We start from the raw sequence: 18234 nt of genomic DNA, 5'->3' as shown, positions 1-18234 counted from the left end.
ACATCTTGTTCCGTCACTACTTAGCAGCAGGTTCCATCTCTGCACGGTGGACCCCGGATTGCGAACGCACCTTATTATTATACTTTATTTGGTGCATTCCACCAACCCTAACACCTGCTCAGTTTATTTCTTGTACTTTGCAAACATTGGGGACCACTTGAAAGTTGACAACCCCTTTAAGAATGGCAAAACCAACAAATAGTGATTTCACGTGATATTTGCATGTTTCTTTTGTGTGAGAAATAGGGTAATTTAATTATATGTGAATTGGGAGTAATTGATGTAGTGCAGCATCAGTCTGAGGACCCGTGTACATAACTAATATTCTTGGATGAGGACTATCCATGGTTTTCACTTGTACCTATGATATTCTATGAGGCTGTGCACATGTCCCATCTTTTTCCACGGATGTGTCCAATTTTGATCTGAGCGTCAGATGAAAATAAGCAATAAAGGTCTATGGGGGGTCCATGAAAAACATTGGACTGCACACATTTGACATGTGAGTGCAGTTTGATTTTCTTAGACTGATAGCATGAAGAGGGTTGAGAAACTTTTTTTTACTCTCCATGTCTGAAAAAAAACCTGATGCCACTCTGATCAGAATAACTGGATCATTTTTCTCTGATGTAGAGAAACAGTCATGTGACGCTACGATTGTGTTGAATTCAGACGTCTATGTATCACGGTCAAAGCACTGACTACAAACCACGGACTGGTCACTTTAAGGATTGAGCTGTACTGTCCTGAATTTAGAGAGCTGTCCCACTGTCTTACTGGAGGTTAAGGGTATGTCCCAACTTCAGCTTTATTTGCCTTCTGTGGACATAGATACTGCTGAATATAATAGTGGAGCAGGGAACCATTACATCCTCCTCCACCGTTCAGTCTATGTAGAGACTGGAGATTGGTGCTTTGAGTCTAACATAACAAAAGCACAATATGAATGTTTTGCTCTGGTTTGTTGCTGCCATGTGACATTCTCACTTGACCTAAAGGTCCTGGCTAAATATTCAGTCACTGCAAAGACTTAACTGTAGTGGAGACATCCAATGGCTAGTCATCAAAGATGAAGAGCAGGACACAGCAAGGTGTGTGTGTTGAGGTAGGAGAACTGTGTGTACACTGTGGAGACACCACACTGATGGTGTCGGGCATTATGGAAACCACGAAAATAGTACAATATTGTATGGGAACACTATCTAGCTTTAGTACAAGCAATATTTCAGTGTGGACACATGTAGAGGAGGGTGAGATTAGGGTCTTTACTTAGTGTAAAATAAAAATTGACACGCCGCAGTACATGTACCTTTTTGTTATCTTTCATATTTGGGAGCTATGTATATCTCTATGAGACTGTTTAGTTCGTGAGACTCATTACTCTATGCATCACAGTTCATGCCTGGACTGTAAAACATGGACAGCTGATTTCGGCCTAAGACCTTGTTGACAAATTCATATATCATGGTCTGGAACTGCAATTTTAATGACTGACTGTGGGTCTCTTCTCTTCAACTTAACAGTTTCATATACAGCTCTGGCAAAAATTAAGTGACCACCACATCAAAACCCTGTCTTGGCCAGCCCAATCCCCAGACCTGAACTCCATTGAAAACCTCTGGATTGTAATCAAGAGGATGATGGATAGTCACAAGACATCAAACAAAAAAGAACTGCTTTGATTTGTGCACCAGGAACAGTGTGAAAGTCTGGTGGAAGGCATGCCAAGACGCATGAAAGCTGTGATTAAAAATCATGCATATTCCACAAAATATTGATTTCTGAACTCTTCTTGAGTTAAAGCATTAGTATTGTTGTTTCTAAATAATTAGGAACTTGTTTTCTTTGTATTTTTTGAGGTCGGAAAGAACTGGTTATTTTATATAATTTTGACCATTTCTCATTTTTAGAAAAAAAAATGCAAATTTATTGCTTGGAAATTTGGAGACATGTTGTCAGTAGTTTATAGAATTAAAGAACAATTTACATTTTACTCAAAAATATACCCATAAAGAGAAAAATCAGACAAAATAAAAAAATTTCAGTGGACTCTTAATTTTTGCCAGAGCTGTATGTCCATGAGTCCAGGCAAGGAATCCATCAGTCAGTCCATAAAATCATGGTCCTTTTTGGAACCGTGATATGTGGATGTTTCAATTAAGCATTAAAAAGAACCTGTCATATGAAAGAAAGCTATTAACCTGCATATAAGCCTTTATTCTGCAGGATAATAGCATTCTGATTCTGTGTGGCCGCTGTGGCATCACTGCCACATAGAAATGAACTTTTCCATAGAGGCGAGGCTTCAGGCCATTGTAACCACACCCTGGCACTGACTGACAGCCGGCTCTGTACTCATGCACTGGCTTTCAGTCAGGGTTGAGATCTGTTTACAGCCGCTGCTCACTATGTACTGAGCAGTGACTGAAGCTGCAACCCTGTGACCGAAAGCCTGAGGTTGCCTAGAGGAATAAAGTTAATTTCCTCTTGATAGCAGGGTTTTCAGTGCAGTGGATGCCCAATGTTAGAACACTGTTAACCTGCATATTAACCCCATATCTGCAGGTTATTAGTGTTTATTACACGACGTGTTCTCTTTAAGGTAGATTGAAGCAAACTTATTTTCGGCCTGTATACTGTTAAATGTGAGCCTATGTGCTATGAAAAAAATCACAGCATGCGGTAGTCTAGTCCGATTTAAAGGGCAGACCAGTGCATATAAATAGCAAATAATTTCTGCACCTGTCCACTATGTGAAATTACAAACGTGACTGGCACAAGTTGTACAATTGCTACATGATTATAGCATAAAAAAGAATTGTAGATATACTCACCCACAATAATTAGAATAACCCTCTAACAACCAATTATAACTATTCAATATCTAGTTTATTGGTTGCAATATGGCTTCTATGATTTATTTGCATAGATTGTGTCTCGCGACCGTCTCTCAGAGCGCAGTGTGGCTCTCAAGGTAAAAGAGGTAAGGGACCACTGACTTACCGTATACTATGAAAAGCAATATTAAAGTAGTATATAGTGATATAGTGGGGTTAAGAGAAATACCAAGATGCTAGCCATGGAGCCTTTCCAAGTTATAGCATTGCAGATGGGCTGATGGGAGCCAGTGAATGCACATATGATTGCTCTCTAAAAATGCTACCATCAGTGAGTGACAGAGGCATCACAATGATTAACAGGGTTGTCCACTACTAGGACAACCTCTTCTCGATCTGAATGTTTTCTTCTCCCATGCTGGCTCTGTCTCAGGGTAAAAATGGTTTTGACTTTCCTCCAATTGTACACAAGTTGTCTGACTATGGATTGGTAGACTCCAAACTCTTCTTGAATGCCTTTGTATCCTTGTCCAGCCTGATAATCAATAGCAACTCTTCTAAGCTGCTCAGAAGTCTCCTTGATTTTTCCATGATGCACTTCCACAAACCTATAATATATTAATAATAATAAATTTTATTTCTATAGCGCCGACATATTCCGCAGCACTTTACATTTCAGAGGGGACTTGTACAGACAATAGACATTACAGCATAACAATAATCACATAGATCATAACAAATACCAAGAGGAATGAGGGCCCCGCTCGCAAGCTTACAATCTATGAGGAAAAAAGGGGAGACATGAAAGGTGGGTGGTAACAGTTGCCCTGATTGTATGGACCAGCCATAATGTTAAGTGTGTAACAGTACGGATGCAGAGGGCTAATGGATGCATAAAGCATGAGGGAACATGATGCGGGGAACCTGGTTATGGTAAAACTTTTGGCTGTGCCACACAGGGAGAGATTAGGTTAATATGTTGAGGCGGTAGGCCAGTCTAAATAAATGCGTTTTCAGGGCACGCTTAAAATTGTGGGGATTGGGGATTAATCGTATTGACCTGGGAAGTGCATTCCAAAGAATTGGCGCAGCACGTGTATAGTGAAGATCAGCCTTTGATAGATACATGATTTTTTAAATCAAACTCAGACCAGATTGTCATCCCATTGATTGAAAACATCAGACTCTAATTTCACCTTCAAGTTATTGGATAATCCTAAAGGTTCACATACTTTTGCCCCCACAGATGTATGATATTGAATCGTTTTCTTCAGTTATAAAAGTTACAAAGTCTAATATTTTTGACACATTTATTTGATTTTGTTATCTTTATCTACTTTTAGGACTTGGGATAGGGAGGGAATATGCTATAGTTTTAGATGAAATTACAGAAATTCTGAAGTGTTCACATACTTTCAAACCCTGTTGTTTATTGATCCAAGAAAGAATCATTTCTTACTTTCCAATTATCATGGAGAACTCTATACAGACAAGCAATATTTGAATTTTGTTTACACCACATTTATACGGAGCTAATGTGAGCAAATATACACTGTTTAATATGCAGTATATATAAATGTGTAGATACACCTCTGTGGTACAATGATAGTTTGTATGGTGGTAGAAAGTGGTATTACAGCTTTGGTTTTCATATATATATTAGGATAATATATTGACACACTGTGTGTTCAGGAGAGTGAGGAGGTTAGTCATTTATACTACCACCTAAAATTCCTAGTGGATGCGTTTTAGGATCTAAACATCAGATAAATTATTTCCATAGACAACAAGAGAGACAATGACATCTAGTGTTAAAATCAAGTACTACATTCTTTAAAAAAAAATAAAAACAATGAAAAAGAATAAGAAAATATTTTAAGAAAGTGGATAACTTAAGAATGGTGAATACAAAATTAATTTTGAATGTGAATTGTTATATTACTATTATAAAAATATACCAATGTATAGATATCATCATACATATATTAATCCTGGATGATTACAACATTTCTCAGTTGTGTATTTCTTGGATAATATTACAGTTCATTGAGTATTTAACAATGCAGAAAGGGTCACACATAAGGCAAAGCCATATTATGGAATGATTACTTAAAGTACCACTACGGGTATTCTTTTTCATAATCGAAGTGGTATCACTAATGTCTGTTCCCTGTGTGTGATAAAATACTTACAGTTGCCATCTTCTACTGGTGCCAATGCTACTCCAGTTCCTCTCTGTCATCTTGTGACCACAGCTCCTGAATGACCAAAAGCCACAGCAAAATGGCCACCAGTTCTCAATGTTATTCTATGAGAGACCTGTACTAAGTCTCATAGAGTTAAATTGAGAAGCGACTTCGGGGCCACCCAGTAAATGCCGGAGTGATCCCACAAGTCACAACTCTGGTTATGTGGATTGAAGAAGCGCCATAAACAGCAGAAGACAGTGAGCAGTAAGTATTTTACTACACATAGGGAACAGACAATGATACCGCTCCAGTGCTGAAATTAAAAAATGCACCAAAGTGCTGCTTTAATGTACCACGAGACACAGTGGTTTTGTCTGTATACAGTGTTTCTAGAGAAGAATATAATACCTGTAATATGGCTTGCAATAGGTTACGGCACATTTTTCTTAGTAAACTGTAGGTTCAGAGAAATTTACTTAGAGGGCCGGACATAGACAGAAGAGGGCTCTTGTGCAAGAACAGCATGTAGGTTATTAGAAGTCCAATAATGTGTCCGTGACAGTAATGGTTTACTGCTTTAAAGGTGGAAGTGGGCCCCCTTACCTCTTGGTCCCAAGTGCAGCTACACAAGTTGCACCAATGGTATCTCTGCCCATGAGATACAATATGGTCTCACAAAAGATTATGAATGCTGTATTATGGATATATACAATTCAGACCCATAACATGGTCTTAAAGAGTTTGTCCACTACTTTTACATTGATTACCTATCCTCAATGTTGGATTGGCTGGGTCCGACACCCCTGTTGCTGCTGTTACCAGTATTGGCCGTGGCAGCCAGCCACGACTACTCATTGGCAGAGCTGGCCGTCCCCCGCAGTGTACTACAAATCCACCTCCTATTCAAATCAATAGGAGGCGAATGTATAGTACCTTGCCGGGGCCGCTACTAGAAGACAGCCAGCTCTGCAAGTCAGTATAATACATCTGTAATAGCTGATCAGTAGTGGTGCTGGTCATCGGACCCCGGCCGATCAGACAGGATAGGTCATCAATGAAAAAGTAGTGGACAACCTCTTTAACCTGTATAAACCTGCAGTCTGTGGTTTTTTTCCTGATTTATACAGATAAGTTATTATCTTGAATTACTGTAATATTTGAAGCCTGTGCCGCAATCATTAAGTATTGATTGTGGTTTTGTAAAACATTAGCAGCTTGTTTTCAAAATTGACATTATTTAAAAAAAATTAAGCAAGAGGCAAAAGAAGGCGCCAGGCATATATTTTCAGATTAAAGAAGTGTTTTATTATGCCTTGGCTTCAGACACAAAGAACCAAGCATGTCTTTGCTTTAACAAAGTAATGTTCATGTGGTATATGTTAGGAACTGTCCTTGGTGCTGAACTATTATTCATTTGGTTACTGTACTTGAAGGATCCAATTCTAGTTGAAGACAATAGATGAGGGAGATATTCTATACATGAATCTCAGAAATAACATGTTTTAAGCATTATGTCTGAGATGTCAGGGTCTCTAGGCTTTGTAGCGTTTGTTAATTATGACATTCAAGTGCCTCCAGCCGTGTATGCATTAAGGCTAAACTTTGCAGACAGGTAGTGTCTAGAGGGACCATTTTGTAGAGCAGGTCGTTCCGGACGTGGCAATACCAAATATGTGTACTTTTTTTGTTTATATAAATGTATTTATTGGATTTATATTTTTTGTTCTTTTTTGGGGACCTGATACCATGCAATGCTTCCACAATGCAGAGCATTTGAGCAGTGCCTGACAGGTAGAGGAAGAGGCCAGTCAGCCCCTGGTCTTAGCAGGCACTGACAAGCCACCATTCCTGAATGACCTCGTGGCCATCTTGTGGCCAGGCATCACCATGGAGACTGTCAGCACAACCTGATCGCATTGCTATCGTGGCACCGTACATGTATTGTTGTTTGAGGGAATGCAGTTCCCACAGCGCCGTACATGTACGGCACATGTCAGGAAAGTTAAAGGGAACCTGTCATGTAAAATAATTAACTTGCAGATGTGGGGATAGGACCTGCTGCCGGGAGGAAATTAAAGATGTTGCCCCACAAACAAAGTTAATTTTAATCAATAGATCTTTGAATAATAACAATTTCCACAATTGGATGTGCATAAATAAAATGTTCCTGTGCTGAGATAATCTTATAAATGTGCCCCTGCTGTGTACTATGTAATGGCCATGTCTGACTGTACAGGGACATGGTTTGATCACACCATATCTCCTGGGCAGGGACAGCAGCAGGGGATCACAAATGATTCTTTGACTTTTCAGGGACTACACGGGGGTTTGTGTGTCTGTGCAGGAACTATGCGGGTGTGTGCAGGCCTTGGCTGGGACTTTTCAGGGACTATACGGGGCTCTGTTTGTCTGTGCAGGAACTATGCGGGTCTGTGCAGGCCTTGGCCGGGACTTTTCAGGGACTATACGGGGGTTCGTGTGTCTGTGCAGGAACTATGCGGGTCTCGGCAGGCCTTGGCTGGGACTTTTCAGGGACTACACGGGGGTTCGTGTGTCTGTGCAGGAACTATGCGAGTGTGTGTAGGCCTTGGCTGGGAATTTTCAGGGACTATACGGGGCTTTGTTTGTCTGTGCAGGAACTATGCGGGTGTGTGCAGGCCTTGGCTGGGACTTTTCAGGGACTATACGGGGCTTTGTTTGTCTGTGCAGGAACTATGCGGGTCTGTGCAGGCCTTGGCTGGGACTTTTCAGGGACTACACGGGGGTTCGTTTGTCTGTGCAGGAACTATGCGGGTGTGTGCAGGCCTTGGCTGGGACTTTTCAGGGACTATACGGGGCTTTGTTTGTCTGTGCAGGAACTATGCGGGTCTGTGCAGGCCTTGGATGGGACTTTTCAGGGACTATACAGGGGTTCGTGTGTCTGTGCAGGAACTATGCGGGTCTGGGCAGGCCTTGGCTGGGACTTTTCAGGGACTATACGGGGCTTTGTTTGTCTGTGCAGGAACTATGCGGGTCTGTGCAGGCCTTGGCTGGGACTTTTCAGGGACTACATGGGGGTTCGTGTGTCTGTGCAGGAACTATGCGGGTCTGTGCAGGCCTTGGCTGGGACTTTTCAGGGACTACATGGGGGTTCATGTGTCTGTGCAGGAACTATGCGGGTGTGTGCAGACCTTGGCTGGGACTTTTCAGGGACTATACAGGGCTTTGTTTGTCTGTGCAGTAACTATGCAGGTCTGTGCAGGCCTTGGCTGGGACTTTTCAGGGACTACACGGGGGTTCATGTGTCTGTGCAGGAACTATGCGGGTCTGTGCAGGCCTTGGCTGGGACTTTTCAGGGACTATATGGGGCTTTGTTTGTCTGTGCAGGAACTATGCGGGTGTGTGCAGGCCTTGGCTGGGACTTTTTAGGGACTATACAGGGGTTCGTGTGTCTGTGCAGGAACTATGCGGGTCTGTGCAGGCCTTGGCTGGGACTTTTCAGGGACTATTTTAGGACTAAACGGGGCGTGGTAGAATGTGCACTCACCATGCTCGGATAACATCTGGGAGCGGACGCTGGTGATGTAGTCTCGGGATCGATAGCGCAGATCAGCCAGTTTTTTGCGAATCTAACGTGGGGAGCACTGGAGACCAAACCTTCTTGCGAGGCCACGGCTGATCCTACGTAAAACATCCTGTTTATGTAGGACAGGATGTTTCCTATGATGCTCACAGGCATAATCCAGGGAATCCACCTCCTGGATGAGGTAACGTACCTCAGAGTCACCCCAATGTGTGGAACGCCACCTGGTCACCATTTTAACTTTAGCTAGGCCGCAGTAGGGTCATAAAACACGCCCATGATGCTACAGCTCCACCCACATTTATTATTGACATGTGGCAGCTTCGCGGACGCTACTGCGCTCTCAGAGAGTTTTTAATAAGATCTTCCGGTTCACCGGAGACGCTTTTGCATCCCAAAACCAATTTACTTCGCACATAGGCATATAGTCATAGCCTATAGAATATATATCTATGCTTATCAGTTTGTGTGTGTGTAGTATGTGTATTATTAGGTATTTGCACATTTATGTTTGTGTGTTTTATTGCGTGTAAATGGATTAGTATGTACCTTTATATGTTTAATAAAGAAAGAACAACACAAAGCTTTTTTTCAATTCAAACATTATTATTAAAACATTTATTATACAACAAAGTAAAAATTTGTTAACACATTAAATAAAATAAAACCGTTTTGTCACTGCTGATGCTGCCAAGCAACAGCGCCAGGACCATTGAAATAATGGCAGGTCTTGGCATCGTGGGTGTATCTGCCGGGTCCTAATGGTCGAAGGCCTGCTATTGCGGGTGCAGTCGAACGCCATTCCCCCAGCTGCACTTCGCCATTTGTTACATCCACTGAGTCCATGAACCCAGGCGGGCAGTATGCACTAGAATCACGCCGCCTAAGAAAATTATGAAGCACACAGCAGACCATCACTACAGAGTCAGTTGAGTCCAGCTTCATATTTATGGGTGTGTGCAATACGCAGAACCAATTGGCCATGATCCCAAAGGCATTTTCAACCACCCAATGTGCCCTTGACAAGGGGTAGTTGAAAATCCTTCTTTCAACTGTTAGAGTTTTTTGAGGGAACGGTTTAAGCAAATGTGGATGAAGCGGGAATGCCTCATCGCCAGCAAAAACAAAGTTCATGTTTCTTCGGGTGTCAGAGTTTGGAGACAAGTGAAGGTCTGAGCTAAATAAACGTTCTCCAAAATGGGTATGCTCCAAAGCTCCACCATCGGAAACCCTTCCGTTCATGCCCATGTCCACATAGATAAATTCATAGTTGGCGTTTACAAGGGCCATCAGGATGATACTAAAATAGCCCTTGTAATTAAAGAAATATGACCCGCTGTTGGGCGGTTGTGTGATGCGGACATGTTTGCCATCCAAAGTCCCACCACAATTAGGAAACTGCAAAAGTTTCTCAAAATCGAAGGCAATCTTTTTCCAATCCTCCTCCGTATTTGGAAAATCCATGTAGCTGTGTAGACATTGGAAAATCGCTCTGCATGTCTCCGGAATAAGAACGCTCATTAGGGGCCTAGAAATAGCGGCAGAAAAATGCAGGTCCTGAAGTGAGCGCCCGGTGGCCAGGAATCTCAGCGTGACCGCCAATCTTTCATCTGCGGGGATGGCAGCACGCATTTTTGTATCCCTCTGTTCAATAAGTGGAGTAATTTGCTCCAGTAAATAGATGAACGATTCGTCAGACATTCGCAGATAATTCCGGAAATCATGTGGATTTTGTCCTGCAACTCTCTCACTAGCTGCATTTGCGACAATTTGGTCCTCCTCTCCAGCCATTCTCTTGTCCACATGCAATGTTTTCTTTTGGAACGCCTCTCCAGCATCTGGGCCTCATCACGACAGCGAGCTTCCTCAGCCAACAAGGCAGCCACCACAACCGAGCACTGTGCCTTGTTCAAGATGGAGCAAACTGTAAAAAATAAAGTAGAAATATTATAAAAGTTTAAAAAAAAAATATTAAATATTATAACAACATGCAACGTGTGATGCAAAATTGCATACCATCCTATTACCGGGCGTGCCTTTGCTTGATAATTTTCCAAATTTGCATGTTGTTAATTTAAGGGCCTGTCACACTAAGCGATATCGCTAGCAATATCGCTATAACGTCACTGGTTTTGTGACGTTATAGCGATATTACTAGTGATATCGTTATGTGTGATACTTACCTCTGACCGGCTCCCCCGCTGATTAACGCTGATCGCGCGAGAACGTCCTGGACCGTTTCTCGTCGTCAGCTTCCTGCTGGCGCCGACGAGCGATGCGTGGACGCGGGCGGGAGGACGTCAGGATCACCTCGTCTGACAGGTAAGTAGCGACCGCCGACCGCTGCTATGTCGCTGGTGAGATCTGCCTGTGTGGCAGCTCACTAGCGACCACTTAGCGATGCACCAGCGATCCTGACCGGGATCGCTGGTGCATCGCTAAGTGTGACAGTACCTTTAGGTTGGCCTTCACAGAAACACTTGAAGACACTTATAACCTTGAGGGAAAAAAATCAGTTTTTTTAGCAGCTTTAATGTTAACGACAGTATCTTACTTAATGTGCAGAGAAAGTGGCACAAGGAAGTGAAGAAACCAACGGAACCTTCTAACTCTATATTTCAATTAGTTTCCAGTCCCTCTCTATAATTCATTTTACTGTAGCATTATTTCTCAATGTAACTGTCATAGTTTTATAATATATGTTTTTGCTTTTCATGAGTATAGTATTAATACACAATATTTTAATACGCTCTAACATATGTACAGTGCTGTGCAAATTAACGAGTTAAAATGAGTTTTAACTGCTTTGAACAGGTGTGAGTGCCTGTTCAAAGCAGTTAAAACTGGTTTGAATCACTGACTGGTAACCAACTTACGATTTTACTTAAAAAAATGCTTTGTCCCAATTATTTTGCACAGTATGGTATGTATATGGGTTTACACAAGTTGCAAGTCATGTAAGATAGTGTTGTTAATAACGTTTTCCATACTTTTTTCATTTATTTTAGAACAGAGTCGGTTGCAGAAAAGATGTTAACCAATTGGTTTACTTTCCTCTTGTACAAGTTCCTTAAGGTTGGTATTTTCCTGCAGGGAGTATGTACATAGATATGTTTGATATACTGTATTTGTTTTTTTGCCATTATGGGACAGTGAGGAAGAATTATCAATGGTGTCATAGGATGCATGTACAAGTCAGCGAAAAAGTATTAGTTCAAATTTTTCTGTAAAGCCAAATGGAACATAAATTTACAACTGACTAGACTTGGTCGATACTTTTTCCCTGATTTATGAAAACCTTTACGCCATAAGTCTGGTGTAAAACGATTTGAAAAGTGGCAACATTTTTTGCACAAGGAGCAGTTGAGCAAAAATGTTGAGATTTTTGACGTTTTCACGAGCATTTCCCACAGCTCAGTCAAATTTTCTTGGGCTGATGGAGGACAGGTGTGGTGCAGGGGCGTAACACCACAGCTCATCTCATTCATGTTCCTTACACAAGAAATTTTGCTCCAGTCTCTGACTGGAATAAGATTTGAGGCAAAGCACATGGAAGCATATGCCACTTGTCAGATGCTCCTGATTCATTGCGATCTAAATGAATCAGGACCGTCTGTCTCCAACTTGACCTCTCTTGAAAATCGCCAGTCTTGATGAATCAGGGCCCTTCTCTTTTATGTCAGCTTATGTCCAGTATATTTGCCAAAATTATGCACAAAGCATGGCACAACTTAAATAAACTTGGCTACTTTTCCAATTCATCCTACACTCTTTTTCTAGGCACTTTATTATGAGTTGGAAGTAACTCAAAAATAGTAAATGTGGTGTGCATCAAATTTATTTAAAAAAAGGGGAGTTGTTATCCATACAAATAAATTCTGGTTGGCAGATCCACTCTCCATAGACTCCCTACATTAATGTAGATAAGAGAAATTATCTATACAGGTGACACATTTTAGTTCTTGGCTCATACAGTATGCCTAAATATTAGCTATTTATCTACATATATTCTTTTGACTGACTCATGTTTTCACTAAGCACATTTCACAAATATTATACAGGGATGTATTTCTGTTTTGCATTACATGGAATATAAAGAAGCACCTTTATTTCAAAACAAATTCTCATAGATATTTGAGACATTGATTTCCATTCATATATTCTACAGAAAACTATATTAAGAGATAGCTGTGATCGTAGACAGCAATCCTTCAGAAATGAGTCAGAGAGTAAATTCTACCCATTGCCCCATACTGCGGTAATTTCCCTATGCATTCAGATGGAGGATGATCTCACACAGGCTACAGAAGAAAAGTCCCTTTCCAATCCCTCTTTTCTTGCTGAGTTGTTGATGTTTTGGTAAATTAAGTTTACATTCAATCATGTTACTTTTTTGTTTACTTGCATGATTATGTGCAGTAATTTCATGCAGCCCCCTCCGCAGCGCTGTGCCTGAATCCGTGAGCAGCCTAGTATTTGTCCCCAGCACCTGCAATACCAGCATATCTTATTTTTCAGGCAGGCTCTCCAAGTCATTAGCTGCAAGCAGGGTATGAGCAAACAACTCAGGATCTCACACAGGCCAGAATATGTATCTTAAACAAGTTTACCAAGTCCCACTGTGCCCGGGCATTTCTACAGCTTTCATGGCTGTACAAGCAGAGTATAACATGTAATCATCATGTAATTTGTCAGTGCCCTGTAATTATCAGGTGGCAACCAGACCAAATTTCCATTCAGAGCTGGCAGATTATCTACTAAAAATTGACCTTTCTAATAGTCGACATTTTGCATTTTTTTCAAGGCAGCTGTCTGTAAGTGCAGACATGTGCAGACACAGAGCTCGATTACGGAACTATGTATAATAATAATCAGTGATACACACATAATTTGGGATACAAATTTGCCTAATTTTCCCCAATAATTTGATTTGCTTTGCGGTTATGATTTCAATTCAATGTTCCCCTCTATACTCCAGAGCATAATAAATATAACATGAAAAAAGCAAAAAAAGATAATACTCGCCTTACTGCTCACCTCTTCGGCCACCCTGCTGCTCACTGCCTGCATCTCCGGTATCTTCACCATATACCAGGATTTCCGACCTGGTCACTGCGCTTTGTAAGGTAGTGGGCCACATCACTACTTCACAACCTTACATCATTCAGTAATCACTGAGGCCTGGTCTACAGTGAGAGACCGGAGTTGTGGTGTGTGCTCGTTGGAAGAAGGGGACCAAATAATGGGGAGTGAGCAGCAGGGTGGCCTCTAACATTAACCCATTTATGACCATGGACATATAGGTACATCCAAGGTCGTCTACCTGCATTTGATGTGGGTTCCAGCGATGAGCCCACGTCTTTCCCTACACATGATAGCTCATCTGATCAGCTGTGATGTGCCTCTAACAGCCATGGGTGGATCCACAATCCACTGGTGGATGTTAACAAGTTAAATGCTGATATCAATCTCTGACAGCAGCATTTAACTTGCGGGAGATGGAAGCACGTCATAAGACACACCCATGGGTTGTCATGACAGCCGGGGGTCTGCAGAGGAAGCACTGCTATGTGCTGAACAGCCAATCAGATGATCACCGCTTCAAGTCTCCTAAACAAACTATTAAAACCAGCAAAAAAAAAGTTTTAAAAAATATAAAAAAATAACAGTTCAAATCACCCCCTTTTGCACCATTAAGAATAAAACAATAAAAGAAAATAAATATACTCATATTGGTACCGCTATGTTCAGAAATGTCCAATCTACCAAAATATAAAGAAAATGAATCTTATTGGTCAATGGTGTAACAATAAAAAAATCAAAAGTCAAGAATTAGGTTTTTTTTGTTGCAATAAGACACCATATCTACCCCAAAATGGTATCATTAAAAACATCAGCTTGGCCACGGTGGTGTGCAGAGTATAAACTTTTACCCAGCCCCAGATCACGAAAAATGGAGACGCTATGGGTCTCGGAAAATGGCCATTTTTTTTTTTTTTTTTACTTACAAACTTTGGATTTTTTTTTCACAACTTAAATAAAAAAGAACCTAGACATGTTTGATATCTGCGTACTTGCACATGACCCAGAGAATCACAATGGAAGGTCAGTTTTAGCATTTAGTGAACATGGTAGATAGAAAACCCAAAAAACATTTGCTGCAATTTCACCGTACTTGAAATTTTTTTTGCTTATTTTCCATCTCTCTATATGGTAAAATTCACCAAAATAAAGAAAAAAAAAACAAGCATAAAAACATATGGCTATATTGACGGAAAAATAAAAAGTTATGTCTCTGGGAAGAAGGCGAGCAAAAAAGCAAAAATGCAAAAAACGTAAAATCGCAAGGTGGTGAAGGGGTTAATATAAAATGATATTGCATGTCTGCATTCAGTTCTGTGTGATCACTTGTTTTGTTAATTCTTCTATAAAATAAATGTAGAAAGTTTCTTGCGATCTACATTGGTCAGTTCAAGTCTTACAACTTGTGGTCTCACCAACTGTAGGAAAACAATTTCAATATTCAATGACTGCAGATTGTAATCATATTAGGACAATGCATAAAAATGAACTTTTTTTTACAGGAATGTGCAGGGGAGCCTCTGTTTTCTCTCTTTTGTGCCATCAAGCAACAAATGGAAAAGGGACCCATTGATTCCATCACAGGAGAAGCACGCTATTCACTGAGTGAAGATAAGCTTATCAGGCAACAGATTGACTACAAAACACTGGTAACACAGCTTTTATACTTCTATGTGTTCATTTATTCAGGTTACTGGCAGCAAGCTTTTAAAGATATCCTAAGAGACACCCGCTTTAAGAATTCATTATCTAAAATCCTAATTTTGCCAGCTCCATAAATGTACATATGTAACATTCTTGGTAGGGTCAGCACTCCGTGAATGTTTGTTTGGCTCATATGCATTCTGTGTAACATAGCCGCTCCAAAACAAAGTAAATGAGCGGATGTATGACGCAGATGTATGACCAGATGTACACCACACTGGTGAAGGGTAGGATTACTATATCTGTAGTGTCACGTGGTGGCAGTAGTCTGCCAGAATGGCTCTTACAAAGTGACTCTATTCATTCTTATAAGAGAGGATCACAAGGACAGGACCTTCCCTCCATCACATTTATATACTGTTTAACATTGAATTTGTAACACTAAGAAAGAAAAGTTATGAAATTATGGAAATCACAGGATGGATAAACGTATTAATGATCTGCAAATGATGAAAAAAATGTAAGCAAAATTTTAGTATCGAGCAGGAGTATCAGGTGAAGAAATATGTTCATGTACTGTACATTCCTTGTCAGGTTTTTAATGGTAGTCTGAAGAAAGTTCTGCCACACTGAATTCTCTTGGGCGTACAAATCTTCAAAATACGCTGCTGACAACTCATTTACAATTGCAACCAATACTGTCATAGATGTCCTCAATGGCAGACAAGTCCGATGACGCTGGAGACGATGGTAGAAATTTTAAGCCATGTGGGTTGCTCATGGTAGAATGAGCAACATATGGACTGGCATTGTCATGTTGAAAAATGACTCCTGAGAAATGGCTGATTCCACAACCAAATCAACATAATGCCGACGTGTTAGTGTACCTTGAACAAAGACTTGAAAGGTCCGTCTTACTATGTAATATGCCACCCCATACCATAGTCCTGGGAGTAGGACCGGTGTGGTGTTTCCTCGTGAAGGCCTCTTAATGGCATTTCCCACATGGTTTCTAGGCCAATATCCAGCTATCATTGCATCCAAGACAAAAGCAGGACTCATCGCTGAAAAGGATAGACCACTTTTCCAGTTTGCATTCCAGCCTTTGGTCTACAATTAAAAACCACATATACATATAAAAAAAAAAGTGTTGATTCCTTCCTACACATTTCCCAACTTTTAACTTAAGTTACAACATAATTCCACCTTGCTTCGGAAATTTTTGAATAAAAGTGTGTCCCTTTGTGGAAAGGTAATACTAAAATTGTTCCTAATCCGTCTGTATAGTGATCAAGAGTGTAGAGCACTTTAGGACTAAGTCTTGTGCTGACTTAAATTTGCAGCCAAATTTCTTTCTACTTAAGTAGGATTACGATTTGTAAAAAACGGATATGGTTTAGAAATTCTTACAGCACCACTTCAATAAATACCTTAGATAAATGTATATTTATTCTGAAAAGCTACCATGAATTATTCTAGTGGGTTTTGTCTTCATGAATTCTCGAAAACACTCTTACCAAATGGGCAAAAGTTTGTTGAGGTGAATTCAGGTGATTAGTTACCAGTCTGTCGCCTGCCGTGCATCTCAATTACAGCAAACATTTCAGATGTTTTTTGTCATATTCACTACTTTTTTTGTACCGTGTTCTGCACAGAGTACTTTACAGGTCTCAGTAACTAATTGAAATCCCACCAGGCTCTCTAAATGAATAGGTCAAATTACCGAGAACTGACTGTGTCTGAAGTGATGAATAGGATGTGCTGCTCTAGATGATAGATACCCACCTATGATGGAAATGAATGAACGCGAAAACACATGAAGCTTGAGGGAAGAAATACCAGAGCTATCCGTCCAGAAAACAGACTATCTTTTAAATATTAACATGTCATTTGGAACTGGTATTTAAATAAATCAGAAAGTGGTTGGGATGGACAAGTTCCTTGAAGCGAGATTTTTTCACAAATATCATTCTCAAAAGTCAGAAAGTCATTAAGGAGACTTTTTCAAATACCAAGTACTGTACTTCGGATTCCGTTCAAGGCAAATATATGGTTTGTTTACAGGGCTGTAGCTGTGACATCCAATCTCTAACAATAGACCGCTGCAGCCAGTCACTGGCATCAGCGATTATTTTAAGGCATCTTGTTCAAGACTGATGAGTCGAGTAATTACAACTTATTTTGACATTTTCAAGCAATACCATCCTTGGTCCCAATTTGTTATGAAAATGCACAACTCCTTAAAAGTTCATTCATGAAATACTATATATTTACATTATAGTGATCATAGAAGAAGTTATCTATTAGGGCTGCTGCTAAATGGATTAGGTCTCTGGGGGACTTGGTTCGACTGTTTAAAACACTTAATTGGGCTTTGTATAAAGCCTCATTCTGAATTCAATATTTCATGTACATGTTCTATCCACGTACTTCACATACCCATTATAGTCAATGGGGATAATGACATGTCTGTGATTTTTAGATGTGTCATGTATAAAATTCGCCATTGCAGGTTTATGTATCAATGAAAAACTCGACAGCACAGACAACACCTTAGGCCAGGGTCACACTTGCAACTGCAATACAAGAAACTCATACGAGTCTCTCGCCTCAATACCTGGGACTACCGCCGGCACTTGGGACCGGAGTGTGCGGCTGCATGTATTTCAATGCAGCTGAACACTCAGGTCTGAACCACCAGCGGCAGTGCCGGGTATTGAGGCAAGAGACTTGCGTGAGTTTCTTGCATTGCAGTTGCAAGTGGGACACCGGCCTTAGTTGCATCCTAGTCCTGTCTGTCTTTTTGCTGACTGTTTGCTAGGAGGAGCTTGAGAGACCTACATTAGCCTTATCAATTTGAGGAAAAAATGATCAAACGCTGATTGCAAAATCTGACACGGTCATAATACCTGAGAGTTGG

General features: G+C 40.7%; 1 protein-coding gene across 1 annotated transcript in view; it reads left to right on the top strand.

Annotated features, from left to right (window-relative positions):
• The window catches only part of PLXNA4 (plexin A4), a 1025959-nt gene that overhangs the window by 899833 nt on the left and 107892 nt on the right, over positions 1-18234 (top strand). The window contains exons 23-24 of the mRNA XM_073559904.1: positions 11597-11663; positions 15173-15319. Coding sequence (XP_073416005.1) covers positions 11597-11663; positions 15173-15319 — 214 coding nt within the window. The remainder of the gene's footprint in view (positions 1-11596; positions 11664-15172; positions 15320-18234) is intronic.

Source organism: Dendrobates tinctorius, unplaced genomic scaffold (assembly GCF_039654945.1).
Source record: "Dendrobates tinctorius isolate UK_male_01 unplaced genomic scaffold, ASM3965494v1 ptg000281l, whole genome shotgun sequence".
Classification (NCBI taxonomy): domain Eukaryota; kingdom Metazoa; phylum Chordata; class Amphibia; order Anura; family Dendrobatidae; genus Dendrobates; species Dendrobates tinctorius.
The sequence above is the reverse complement of the archived record's forward strand: the minus strand, read 5'-3'. Positions and strand labels throughout refer to the sequence as shown.